General features: G+C 36.1%; 1 protein-coding gene across 1 annotated transcript in view; it reads left to right on the top strand.

Annotated features, from left to right (window-relative positions):
- Window positions 1-14965, top strand: part of WDR7 (WD repeat domain 7) — a 392926-nt gene that overhangs the window by 93692 nt on the left and 284269 nt on the right. Inside the window, exons 16-17 of the mRNA XM_054460414.2 lie at window positions 12140-12909; window positions 14429-14517. Coding sequence (XP_054316389.1) covers window positions 12140-12909; window positions 14429-14517 — 859 coding nt within the window. The remainder of the gene's footprint in view (window positions 1-12139; window positions 12910-14428; window positions 14518-14965) is intronic.

Here is a 14965-nt window from a genome sequence, read left to right on the forward strand (position 1 = left end):
TTTGTATTTGAAATGCAGACGTAAAAGGGAATGGAGGGTGGTTGTGAAAGACTGATTGCTAGGACTGACTGTGGTTGGACAGGCAGAGAAGGGGAAGAAGGGGCTGATGGGGATGAAATTGTGGAATCCAGGGCCTGAATGCCCCATGATAGTGGTTCCAAAACCATGCTGCACCTGAAATCACCTGGGGATCTTTAGAGACTACTGGCACCTGGCTCCTACACGAGGATTTTCTGATTTAATTGGTATGGGGTGCAACCTTTGCGTGGGAGGTTTCAAAGGTTCCCAGATGGTTCCTACCTACAAGTTACAGCAGTTTGTGCTCCAAGAGGCTGAAGAGCAGATGTGGGGAAGATCTGGAACTCTAGAAGGTGTGGCCAGAGTGGGGATATTAGCATTTAAGGTTTCTCAGGTAAGGACAGGACCCAGTGTGCGTGGCCATGGGCGTGGCTGGCTGAGGTTGAGTGGAGTGGAAGTTGTGAGTCACTATGGCTTTTAGTATTTGGTGGTGCACTTTCCTGGTCTTTTCTCCTCCCACTGGATAAAGAGCCTTGTGATAAGAATGCAGTGCCACCTAACAGGCTAATTTGGGAGTAGGGATTAAGTTATGACTTAACAATAGGATTCATGCATGCCTTATGAATGTGTTTTGGAAAATTATAGTTTAAAATATTGTTGATGCAAGTAAAAATCCCCAAACTAACTGATGAACCTAATAGGAGCTTGCAATTTGAAAGCAAGATAACAGCATTTGAAAGCCCACACTTATGATACACAGAATATCAAGGCATCCCTTATGTGAGACTGTCCAGTGTTCATATGCAGTAAAATATTTGTACCATTACTCTACAGTTCATAATAGTATGACATCTAATTAGAATGCTGAAAGTCTCCAGAACAGCACGCCCCAACCTTTTTGGCACCAGGGACTGGTTTCATGGAAGACGGTTTTTCCATGGCCTGGGGTAGATGGTTTTGGGATGAAACTGGCGTTGGAGTCTAATAAGGAGCGCACACTGTAAATCCCTTGCATACAGAGTTCACAATAGGGTTTTCACCTATGAGAAGCTAATGCCGCTGCTGATATGACAGGAGGTGGAGCTCAGGTGGTAATGCTCGCTTGCCTGCCGCTCAGCTCCTGCTATAGGACCCCGTTCCTAACAAGCCATGAACCTGTGGACAAGTACCAGTTCTTGGCCTGAAGGTTGGGGACCCCTGTTCTAGGAAATTAGTCACATGCTAATTTAAGTTTATAAATAACAAAATATAAAAATAGCACTTGTAGCATAATTAGCAAAAGTAACCTTAGTAACTCACTTACTAAATGACCCTATGCTTAACATTGTGTCATTTGCCCTCCTGCTTTGAATCCTTTTACATCCCATAAAAAAGCCCCTTGACCTCCAACAACTGCAGACCATAAGCTGAAAATCACTGACCTGTATGGATGCTGAACTTTCCTAGGACAATGGTTGGCCAGCAAGGGTGTGAGTCAGGGACAATGATTTCAAGGTTTAAACATTTTTTCCAGTGTGAATCTCATAAGATGATTTATATGACATGGTATTGCAGGCCCTAAAATTAACCTTGAATAGAAATATATTTGTCAGTTATCTCAGGGAGACAGTTTACTGCATTGTCCAAGTACAGGAAGTATAATTGGTACATAGTGGTTGTGACTGGAATTCTATATGATGCTGTCACTTGACTACAACAGGTAAAATATCCAAAGATCTTTCTGTTAATGTCTTCCACTGATCTTTCTCTTATTTTGTATAAAAATACTTATTTTTCCTAATTACATTCACACCTCAATCACAATCACACTCAGCAGCAATCAGCTCTGGTAAAAGTGATATTTTCTCAGGCAAATAGATGGGTAGAAAGGACGAGGTAGGAAAAAGAATGGGAACGGTAAAAGGGGAGCAGATTTATCAGCATAAGCCAGGATTTTAGGTTTTTACAGTGTAATGTTACTTGTTTTTTAGTCTCCTTCACTTCTATTTCAGTAAGTGTAGTACTTGCTATATGCTTGTGCCACCCTTCACCTGGCTAACTCCTACTCATCTCATGAGCATGAGTTCTGTGACCTCTGTCCCTGCAAAGGCTTCCTGAATTTTTCAAGTATACTACAGCCAGATCAGACAGGGGCAGTTGGGTCTTCCTCTCTGATCCTCTGGCACTTGGATTATATTGCTATCCTAGTACTTATTCTATTGTACCAGTGTATGTAAGCAGGTAGATGTATTTGTTTCCATCTCTATTTCTCTGTATCAGAGTTTCTCAACCTCAACACTGTTGTCATTTTTGGCTTGATAATTTTTTCTTGTGGAATCCTGTGCACTGCAGTATTTTTAGCACCATCCCTAGCCTCTACCCACTAGATGCTATTAGCACCCCTTCCAAGTTGTCACTAGCAAAGTGTCTCCAGATGTTACCAAGTGTCCTTTGGGAGTGAGGGGAGAATTACCCCCTGCTCAAAACCACTGCTCTATATCAGACAAAGAGCTTCTCAGAGGACCATACCGTATTGCTTCTTGTATTTCCAGTGCTCAGCACAAAGTGTTCATTGAGTCACTAAATAACCCAGGATTTGAGGGTTCACTAATGTGGAGTGGATTCAGTCTTTCCTTTACCACCTCCCTTCTCTCTAAAATCTCTACAGAATGAATGTTGAGAGTCCCTTGATAGCTAGAATTATTCAAAACATGGAGGAAGTGGTAGGCAGATAGAGGAGGAACCTGACTTCCTCCTGTATTGTCACCATTGACTTGCTGTGTGACCTCAGGTGACTGACTTATCTCTTCAACTTGGTTTTAGTTTTAAAATTGGTATAATAGGGTTGTAATGAAGTTAAATGGGATAACAGATTTGAAAACATTCATCACAATAGTTGTTCAACATACATAGTTTAATACTCTTGATTGATTGATTCATGCATTCATTCAGCACATATTCAGTGCATACTCTAAGCTAGGCCCCAAGCTACAACCAGCTGGAGAGGGCATCAGTTACACCCACACCCAGTGGGCCCTGGCATTGGGGAGTTCCTGCTCTGATGTGGGAGAAAAGTGTGCAGTTCATTGTGTTGAGCTTTTACTACCTAAGGTATGAACCAAGTGAGAGAGAACCCCAAGGAGCCAAACTGACCTGAAGGGTTGTTGGGAAGGCTTTTCAGAAGAAGAGGCTTGACATTAGGAGGACGGTGGGGAAGAGCATCCCAGGCAAAGGGAGCAGCCTGTGCAGATGCAGGCGGGCACGGCCACTGTGTGGAGAGAATAGTGAGATGTGGGCCAAGTTGGACAGCGATGAGAGAGGAGAGTTCAAAATAGCGTAGAATCTACATGAGCATGAACATTTCTGAAATTAGGGCTTGTTCATCACGGTGACTCAGGGTCGATTAGGGCAGTTTTTTTTTTTTCTTCTTTTCATTTTCTCATTATTAGTCTTATCCTTGTTCTCACCAAGTGGAACCTCCCAGAATCTCACCTTGTTTTCCATTCATTTACAAGTGTGTTAAGGGTTTCAGCATATCTAGAAGGGTGTGTTATACTGGGAGCTCTTTGGATTTTTGCATTTTCTTTCCTTCACTTGGTATAAACTATGTTCACATGTATCTTTGATACATTCATTTGAGATGAAATGAGCAGGGTTTTGTTATCTCTCCCTTACCAGTGAAAGGAATACTGCTTGTGTTATCTGTTCGCTGTTTACAACACCTCATTGAGGTAGGCAGTCTCTTCTTTATTTGGAAGATAGAAGGATTGATGCTAGGGAAGTTAACTGAGTCGTGTAAAGGTCTGTACAATGGAGGAACACTCCTGGTCTTGTTACTTTGGTAACTTGGCCTTTTGGGAATAGTTGAAAATCAATCTCTTTTGTGCTGCTGTTGTGGAAGCTCTTAATATATTGATCTTCAGACCTCTTAATATATTAATACTATTTGGATATTATTATTCAGGCATTATTCAGGAAGACATGGTCTACAGAAATATCTCTGAAAGATATTTTCTTTATCAAAGGCATGACCTAAACATTTATACATAATGGTTACAACTTACTTTAATTGAATGATTTATATTTTATTTATATCATATTGAATTATAATGTAATATCAAACCTTAAAACCTCAGTCAGTTAAATATCTCTAGTTTATGCTTATTAACATACTTGTTAATGAAAACACTTGAAAAGTCAAATAACATGAACTCCATGACTATATTGTCATTCACACCTACTCATGAAGTCTTATCCTGTCTAAAATAAAATATTTAAGATGAATAATAGTATATATTGTCTAATTCCAACATAAATGGATTCTCTGATGAAACTCACTTGTATTATCCTAACTCTTAATGTTAAGTAACAGCAAAACAACAGCAGAGGGCACCAAATATCCATTTCAGTCTTCCACAGTTTCTTGATATTTTCTAATTTTTGTGCCTCCCTTTTCACTCTCTGCCTTTCTCCTTCCTTCCTTCCTTTCTTCCTTTTTTCTAGTACTTAAAATATTTAATATTGAAACATTAATATTATGCGTACTTTTTAGTAGATGATGAGGTTTTTCCCTTAGCTATTTAAAAATTACATGAAGACATCAATTTGTTTTTATTCAGTGACCCTTTTACATTTAACATGCATCCGAATTTCAGAAATTCTTTTAAAAACTTTTATTCAATAAATATACTAAATCAAGAGTAAAATTATAAAATATTTATTTTTCCTGCCAAAATATTATTAGGCAATAAACCATTTTTCACATTTAGGAAATTTAAAATTATTTAGAACATGCAATATAATATGGCTACATAATTTTGTAAAACAGCATACTAAGATTTGTCAAGTGTTTTTTGTTTTGCATGTCAAGACTCAAAGTATTAATATCTATAGAAGTGTGTGTATGTGTGTGTGTTTGTGTTAGATTTGTAATATTTCCTAGCCTTGTTCTTAGTATCCTTAATCTCTGCTTTCAAAGGATATTCTGATTTTTTTTTAAATTATTAACTCTTCTGCTTTATACTTTATCATGAAAATCAGCCTGTGTCTGTAGTGCTTGCTGGTATAAATAAACTTTTTTTAATTAACAGTAGGAACTATTTGATATCACTATAGATTGGACTCAGTGCTCATTCAAGATAAATAGTAAATTATTTTACAAGGTATTTTAAAATCCTCTTGAAAACTGCAATATTAAAAAATGATTCTGAAATAAGTAAGCTTTGAGTCAGGATCATTGAAGTGAATGGTGGAAGAGTACAATTATTGCCATTGTTTTACGTTTCTCTTTGTCACAGGACAAAATGAAATACACTGAAAATATCATTATAATATTGGTTTTAGGAAACAAAGCTTTCAGGTGTTTCATCAGACATGATTTAACCCTAGAATATATTAAAATATTTAATGATAAACATTATAAATATATAATAATTATAAGGATTCATCAACATTTTTTCCTCTGCAGATTCTAAGTTATTGCTTTTTTGTTGCTGGAGGCTACTGTGCATGGGTGGGTGGGTGGGTGGGTGTGTGTGTGTGTGTATGTATGTATGTGTGTGTGTGTCTGTGTGTTTATGTGCCAAAAAATATCAATGCTTGAATACAGATTAATCTCATGAATCATAGTTCTGTTGTTTTCCTTGGGTTTTCACTTGAGAGACAATTTTACCTGCTACTCTTAACCTATAATTGCCACAGGTTCACTTTCAGCAATGAGGAAGCAATCCATTAATTTTTTTCTGTGGTTTTATTTCTGTAGTATTTTAAGTCAGATTCCTTATTTAAAATCTGAAATGGTTAGATCTGTATTTAAAGTTACAACTGACTTGGTTCTTACATTGGAAATGTCAAATATTTCTATCTTACTACCCTTCTAAGTGGGTGTGTGTAGATGTATGTATTTTGCATTTATTGTTGAATCTTAATAGCAAATTTGAGATATTTTCATTTGTATATACCTTATAATTTAACTTTCCTTGTTGGCTTTCTTCATAAGGACAGAGGCTTTATTTTCTCCCAAGCATCTTGCACATAAAAGGCACTCCACAAATATTTATTAAACTGAATTTAATCTTCTTCCATGATAATGTAAAGGTGAGTTTGTGAGCACACACTTCAAATGTTCTTAATAAAGGTAGCAGCGGAAGCATACTAAGCTTCCTGCTAGAGAATTTTCTGGATCCGATAGCCCATATTTGAAATTGTTAAGAATATAAGCTCATTTGAATGAATTAGTGTGCTGTAGACATGAATATCTTATGATTAAGCCAGGAGACTTATGAGTTTGATAGATGTTTTAATTTCCCTATAGATAAGCTTAGTGTACTATATTACAATATCAGATATGTTGGTGATTAATTCTGCTATCTCCATGCATTTAGCCAAAATATCCTCAAAACTTTGCTGCATACCTATATTTTGTTGTAACGAGACTTTGTTGGGTTAGTTAAATCTATTGTCAGGTATTACAAGTTATGCAGGACTTGGTGATATCAGAAATTATAGTTTATAGTACTTGGAGCTTACTCATTTTCTCTCCTTTTCTTTAGTCTCCTCCTGTTATCTTCTCATCTGTTTTTGTTCCTGTCTTTTTTTCTTTTTTTTTAAAACTCTTTCTTTTTCTGTGGATTGCTGTTAGCTATAGTTTTTGCTACAGTGACACAATCAGTGCACTAAGAAGCTCTGATAAGAGGAATCACACACAATTGCATCCCGATATCATTGTCCCAGACACTAGATGACCTTTCACGTGTCCATGCACATGGGCCGTCTGCTGGCACACCTCCCGGGAAGGGACAGAAACATTCGCACATCTGCAGGTGCCGAAAGCGGGCATGTGGGGTTGACACCAGGTGAGAGAGCTTAAAGGGCTATCTTGAGGCTACCACTCTTGCCTCCTTTTTTCTTCAAGTCACTCTTGCTGCTTCAATAATTTCTTTACCAAGCATGTTTGATTTTATATTCTTTGGTAGTAATGGTCTTTATCTTTATCCTAAAAGAATTTTGCAGATCTTTCCCAGAGAGGCAACATCTGCGAAAGCACTGTGGTGGGCTCTTCTTTTACCTAATGTTGTTATTACCTATTGCTTCATACCCAGTGTTGGGCCTGTCTACCTAGTATTGATATATGATGATATTTTATCTTTTGCTGTGACAGGACCAGCCGTAATACCTAGTCTGGTGCCTAGGCCATAACAACAGCTTTGTATGTGGTAGCTATCATTATTAATAATAATTTTTGTATCATTATTTTAGATAAAATGTTGTATGTAATTTTATATAGTATTCACTCAAACTAGTGTTGGTAGGTAAAAAGCAGTAAGCATAGTGTCTAACATTACCCATTCAGCATTTGAAAAAGAAAATATAAAGCACAGTGCTACGAGAAATAAAAGAGTAATATACACATTTTTCAATCTGTCCTGTTTTCTACATGCTCAGTGCTATTGCATACTTTTATCTTCCCTCATCTGGATGGTTTCAGTTGCCTTCCATTTCACATTCATTACTGATCTTGCTCCCTTTAGCCAACATTGCTGGTAGATAAATGTTTATACAATTAAGTTTGATCATGTTACTCCCCTCATTAAAGCCTTTAGACAACAGTTCTCAAACTTTACTGCATAAAGTAATCTGGGGTGCCCATTAGATTCTGACGCATTCCTAAAGATACTGGTTCAGGTCTGATAACAGGCCCAGGAAGCTGTATTTAACAAGCACTCCTGATGATTCTGAGAAAAATACTGCTTTAGTGGCTCCCGAGCCTGCAGGATAAAGCCATGCCTTGCATTCTTCATCTTGGGCACTTGTGGTTTCAGCATCCATCGTGTGATACTTCTGCCTTTGTCCTGTTTCACGTCTGGCCATCCTTCTGCCAGGAGTGCTCTTTCATTGCTCGTTACATCTTCCGTGCAGTTTCCTGGTCACCCGAGATGAAGCTGGTACTTTCTCCATTGCGTCCCCTTCTTGTGCCTTGCCATCTCTCTTTATGGCACCATTCATCCAACATTATAATAACTTATGTATGTACGCATCATCATCTGTTTTGAGTTCCATGACTAGAAAAACCATTTCTGACTCATCTTGGTACCCTCAATACCCTGCGCAAACACAAGACATAATAGATGTTAGGCAACTGGGGGAATGAATGAATTAAATACGAGAATGAGATTCGGAAAGTCTTGATTTTTTTTCTGCATTTGTAATTTTATATTTATGATTGTGTAGTGTAAATTTATCACATTATTTATGTATTTTAGGATGCTTAACTGTAGTGTAGAAATATTTAGAACAGAAGTTTACCCACAGGAAGTAGTGATAGATCTGCTTGAAAAATTTGTAAGTAATTTTCAGAAGAGAAGCCACTTGAAATACTTCTTGCGGGATGAGTAGAAGTATGTATGACTTGAGTGGCAGAAGAGAGATTCAGGAGGGAGCATGATTCTGGCATAAGCATATGCAGAAATACAAATGTCTGAAACTACTTGATCCTGGAAAGTACAAGTGGTTTGATTTGGCAGAAGTTATAGGGATTGTGGTGAGAGATGAACTTGGAAGGGTAAGCAGCAGTATATCTTGGAGGATGTTTTGTGCTTTGCAGGTAAGTCTGGATTTTATCCTTGTGTTCAACAGAATGTTGAAGTCTCTTAAGCTGGAAAGAAACATGGTCAGATGGGAGGAAATTAAGACAGAAGAGAGACCAGTTAAGGGGATTTGTGGTAATTTTAAGACAGAAGAGCTGATTAGCAATTTAAAATAATTTTCCTAAAAAAATTTTAAGGCTAGTCAAGTGAAGCAGTGGGAGTGGAGAGAGAACAAAGAAATCTGTAACTGGTTGTGACCAATTAATTCTAAACATCACTGCACTTGGACCAGCCAATTTTATACAATTTTCATAATAGTCTTTGTTCATTCTGCTGGGTACTGTAATAGGTTTAAGACTATACAAGATGAGTAAGACATGATTGGTCCCTGATTTTGAAATGTTCCTGTAGAGTATAGGAAAATGCAAATATCTAGAACAACAAATTATATAAATGTGGCAAAGACATACAAATATGTGATACATAGTATAGACATAAAATGTTGTGGGAGTTGGATTCACTGTGGACTAACTTCCTTGGCAGAATTAGTCTCTTTCTCCCACCCCCCCCAAATTTACTGGGGAACAATTGACAAATTGTCAGTTGTGTATATCCTAGGTGTACAGTGTGATGATTTGATATACATATACTTGTGGAATAATCGGTTGTCGATAGAAGAGAAGGGATTGGAGTGGAGTAAAGGAAGAGCATTTTGGGAAGGGGAATAAGTAAAAGTGTTTATATGTGAGGGGCCATAGTTTTGGTACTAGGGCCTATTTGTTAAAGCTTGGAAGGTATTTGGTGTCAAACTGTAATGGACCTTGAAGATTGTGCTAAAGGAGTTCACATTTTATTCTAGAGCTTTATTTTCTAATTAAAATATATATTGATTATATGATTATATACAATCTAAGAAATATATAGCAATACAAATTAGATTGTATATGATTATATACAATCCAAGAAATATATAGCAATACGAACAAAATGTTCTATAATTCCATCACAAGATTGTAATTACTATTAATATTTTCACACATTTCTTTCCAGTCACATATATATGTATGTGTGTGTGTATATATATATACACACACTTTGGTCTGGTAAAGTACAAGTGGTTTGATTTGGTAGAAGTTATAGGGATTGTGGTGAGAGATGAAATTGGAAGGGTAAGCAGCAGTATATCTTGGAGGATGTTTTGTGCTGTGTGTGTGTGTGTGTGTGTATGTGTATGTGTGTGTATATGTATATATGTATATGTGTATATATATACATATATGTGTGTATATATACGTATATGTGTGTATATATACATGTATATATGTGTATATATGTATACGTGTATATATGTATATATGTGTATATATGTATACGTGTATATATGTATATATGTATATACACATATACACACACATATATATAAGCAGTCTTTCTTGCCATGCTTATATATAATGTGTGTGTGTGTGTATGTATATATGTATATATACTTAAGCATTAAATACGTGAAATTGGAACCATAACTGGTGTGTGTGTGTATGTGTGTGTGCGTGTATATGTGGATGTGTGTATAGTTTCATCTCACTTAAAATTGGGTTATGGGTATTTTTCTACATGGTTAGATGTGCCCAGAAAAGATTATTTATAAATAGTGCAATATTTATTATATTATATGGTTCTGCATACATTATTTACTAGTTTCCTTACTGTTAGATATTTAGGTGGTTTCCAATTTAAAATATTGGATACAGTTTCACTGAACATCTTTGAACATAATTCCTTGTCTGTATTTCTGACTATTTAAGATAGGATCTTGGAAATAAATGTATTGGATCAAACAATATCAATCATAAAGGCTTACGAGGTATTTTGCCAAATTACTCTTTTAAAACTATTTAAATTCACACCTGCAGTGTATGAGTTTGACTTTCTCTATACTGTTTTTAGTGTTTACTGTTTGCTAATAAGTTAATAAGATAAAACACTTATCTTGTAGTTATTTTGTCATCCAATTTGAGCAGGTTTTCCCTATATTCACCCTTTATGTTTCTTTTACTGTCTTTGCTCTTCATAGTTTTTTTCTTTTTTTTTTCTTTTGGCAATAGTATTCTTATTGCTTTTAAGAAATGTTTGTGTCTATTACAACTCTTCATTAGTCCTATTTCTGGAACATTTTATTCCTGTTTTTTAGTTGTCATTTAACATGTTTTTTATCATAGTGAACTTATAAGTATGTTTAGAAAGTCCATTTTCATCTCAAGATCAGATAGATATTCACCTATATTTTGATTTAGTTTTTAAGAATTTTGTATTGTCTATTTTTCTTAATAATTCATGATAATGGAAATTTTTTGGTAGAGTGACATGATTAGATTTTTGCCTCAGAAAGAAGTCTGTGGTTCTGTGGAGGTCACGTGTTGGAGTAAGAGACCAGGGACAGTGAAACCTGTCTTGAGGAGCAAAGATAAGTGGTCTGAATTTCTGTCATGACAGCAGGATAGGAAGAAAACAGAATGATTGCCAACTGATGAATCAGGAGGCCCAGCAGGTTTAGTGAGGGGTGGAGATGAGAACGTAAAAATGTGAGTTAGGTACTGTGGGATATCCCAATACAAGCCATTGGAGATACAGGATTGAAACTCCTTTAGGAGACTGGTCTGGCTGATGATGGAAATTAGAGAGCCATCTACATATAGGTGATAGTTCCCATGTGGGGGGAAGAATGAGTTATCAGGGCAGCCGACTGAGAGGGAGAGATTGACAGAGGTAGAAGACTTACCAGGAGGTACTCTCCAGATGTCTTTGTTACTCTCCAGGATGCTGGAGAGGTAGCTTCTTATTCTTTCTTTTAGTTCTTTGTCTCTTTTTATTTTTCTTTCTATTTCAGGAAAAAATAACAATGTCATATACTGCAAAGACATTAAGGAAGAGAGGAACTGAAGAATTTTCATTGGATTAGTCTACTACTTTCTGTAAATTTTGCTAAAAGGGACAGAAATTTGGCTAGAAGAGGAGAGAAATAGAAAAGGGAGCATGGTCAAAAGATAGCATTTTTTAAAGGATCTAAGTAGACTCTAATATGTTTTTTATTCAGGGAATGGAATCTTTGAATAGGGAGAGATTGAAGGTAAAATGGAAAAAGGAGGGATATGATGGTTGTAGCAACTTAAAGGATCAGGAGCCACGATAAACGGATTATTTCATCAGGTGGAACAGTAGTTTATTTTCAGAGACAGGATTTGCTCATAAATTATTGAAACACATTTTAATCATTACTGTGAGTAAAAAGACTCCCTGCTTCAATAATAAACTATTATTTTCTTGGTTTTTAAACTAATTGGCAATTTTGTGATTGTTTCAGCATAAAGTTCTTCCAATTGTGTAAGCTGTTATCTTTTACATGCTGCTGATTGGCAAAGTTAGTATGTTAGTTTTCATGATCTAGGTTCCTAGAAGGACAGCTTAATAAGCATGTTAATTCCTCTGATTATTTATTGTTTATTAATGAATGTATGAAATTAAGCACTTTTAATTATAACTATCTTTTAAAAATATTACAGGGAAATTTACCTAAATATTCTCATAACTCCCTGATGGTTCAAGCAATAAAGACAAACCTAACAGACCCGGACATACATGTGCTATTCTTTGATGTGGAAGCGTTGATTATTCAACTCCTGACTGAAGAAGCCTCTAGGCCGAATACTGCTCTTATTTCCCCAGAGAATTTGCAAAAAGCATCTGGCAGTTCAGACAAAGGGGGCTCTTTTTTAACTGGAAAACGAGCAGCAGTTCTCTTCCAACAAGTGAAAGAAACGATCAAAGAGAACATCAAGGAACACCTCCTTGATGATGAAGAGGAGGATGAGGAGATAATGAGGCAGAGAAGGGAAGAAAGTGATCCTGAATATCGGTCCAGCAAATCAAAGCCATTGACCCTATTAGAATATAATTTAACTATGGACACTGCAAAGCTGTTTATGTCCTGCCTTCACGCCTGGGGTTTGAATGAAGTACTGGATGAAGTTTGCCTGGATCGCCTTGGAATGCTGAAACCCCACTGCACAGTATCGTTTGGCCTCTTGTCAAGAGGAGGCCATATGTCACTGATGCTGCCGGGTTATAATCAGCCTGCTTGTAAACTGTCACACGGGAAAACAGAAGTAGGAAGGAAGCTGCCAGCGACTGAGGGAATAGGAAAGGGAACTTATGGAGTGTCCCGTGCCGTCACCACACAGCATCTCCTGTCTATCATTTCTTTGGCAAATACTTTAATGAGTATGACCAATGCAACTTTTATTGGTGATCATATGAAGAAGGGTCCTACCAGGTGTGACCATGATAGTTTGATTTTATTCTTAAGTTTCAAAAAAAGAAACCTGTTTTATTTTTTCACTGTTGATTACTCTTTTTTTGGCTCTACACAATTTTATTACTTTAGTGTCATCTCAGTTGTTTCCCTTTTACATTTTAAAACACCAGTTTCAAAATGCCCGGTTAAAACATAATAAAATTAAACAATTTTATGTATACATTGGCATACTTAGATGTTTTTTAAAAATTTGGAATGAGGGAGTTGGTCACATAGACTAGCTCTTGTGAATATAATTATAAAATTGTAAATGTAGTTGAAGTTTGCCCTAATATTCAATTCAAAATATATATATATTTGAGGCTGGGCATGGGGGCTGACACTTGTAATCCCAGCACTTTGGGAGGCTGAAGCAGGAGGATCACTTGAAGCCAGGAGTTTGAGACCAGCCTGAGCAACATAGTGAGACCCTGCCTCTGCAAAAATAAAAATAAAATGTATTAGCTGGGCTTGGTGGTTACATGCATGTAGTCCCAGCTATTTGGGGGCTGAGGTGGGAGGGTCGCTTGAGCCTGGAAGTTCGTGGCTGCAGTGAGCCACGATTGTGCCACTGTACTCCAGGCTAAGCAACAGAGTAAGACTCTGTCTCAAAAAAAAAAATGTATATTTGGTTAAATGCTTCTTCTCATTGTAACTTATATGTAATGATTGACATGTGTTCAGAGATTTGGCTTCAGAATTTTGTGAGAAGTATAGTCAGAATTTTTCAATAGAGAAAATACTATTTAAAATGCAGGAGAATACTATTTTAATATTTCCAGAATACTTAGCCTCAATTTGTCTTTTTATGGAGACAACTTTTTATTATACTCTATTGAGCGTTTACCATATGAAGAATTAAAAACAATTCTAACAAATACTTATATAGCACTTACTTTGTGTCAGTCTCTGTTGTAAGTACTTTACAAAAACTAATTTGTTAGTTCCCTTAACCCTATAAGGTATGTACTTTTATTATCCCTTTATTACAGAGAACAAAACTGAGACACAGAGAGATGATGTAACGTGCCCAAGGTAACATAGCTAGTAAGTGGTAGTGTCAGAATTCACAACTGAGACAGTCTGCCTCTACAGTCCAAGATTTCTTAATGCCTAAAGACTGTTTTCAGGTTTTTGGGTTGAATGTTTTTAATCTGTCTTTCTATGAATTCACTTGGATTAATGCTGTGGAGTAGGCTGAAATCTCAGCATCTGAATATTGAAGGACAAAGAGTTAAGTATGATGTTAGAAAATATTTCTTAATATAAAGCACAAATTGTACATGTCAGATTTTTACTTGCTAATCATTTACCCATTTGAAATGGAAAACGTTAATAGGTCCAAACCAAAAAAAATCTTTCTGGAATGGTAAATTGAAACTGTTCTATATATGTTTCTTTTGTGATTCGTTTAGAAGTAGAAAATTTTTTATTTTAAATAGTTCTGGAAATATGACAGTGTCAAAATATATCTTGTATTTTTTTCTTCTTTTTTAAGGCCACCTAGACCAAGCACGCCAGACCTTTCTAAGGCAAGGGGTTCCCCTCCAACTTCCAGTAATATTGTGCAAGGACAGATTAAACAAGGTAAAATTAAATCTTATTAAGTAATTGACATGACATTTCAGCTCTAGAAACTGAGGAGGCATAGCTAATGTATAATCATAATATTTGTTTGTCTTGGATTGTTAAAAGAGAAAAAAGTTGTTATATTCCAGATGTAAATACGGATAATTAAGATGTCAGTTAAGAATAAATCACATTTATTTAGAAAGTGATAAATGAGCATATTTCAAATAATTTTATTATAGTGTCTTTGGCCTAATTTTTATGCATTAGGGGCACCTTAACTTGACAACAGTAGTGTTTTAATTGTGTGTTTCTTGAGTTTAAAAGTTATACCTATTTTAAATTACTTTTAGAGATGCTTAAGTTCATAGTTCCATACTATAGCTAATCTCCTGCTATTTTCCCATAGTTCATGTGTTGTGATTCATAAGTGGAAATCCTTGTTAAGCTATTCATCTTTTCTTTT

This window comes from Pongo pygmaeus, chromosome 17, assembly GCF_028885625.2.
Source record: "Pongo pygmaeus isolate AG05252 chromosome 17, NHGRI_mPonPyg2-v2.0_pri, whole genome shotgun sequence".
NCBI classification, from domain to species: Eukaryota; Metazoa; Chordata; class Mammalia; order Primates; family Hominidae; genus Pongo; species Pongo pygmaeus.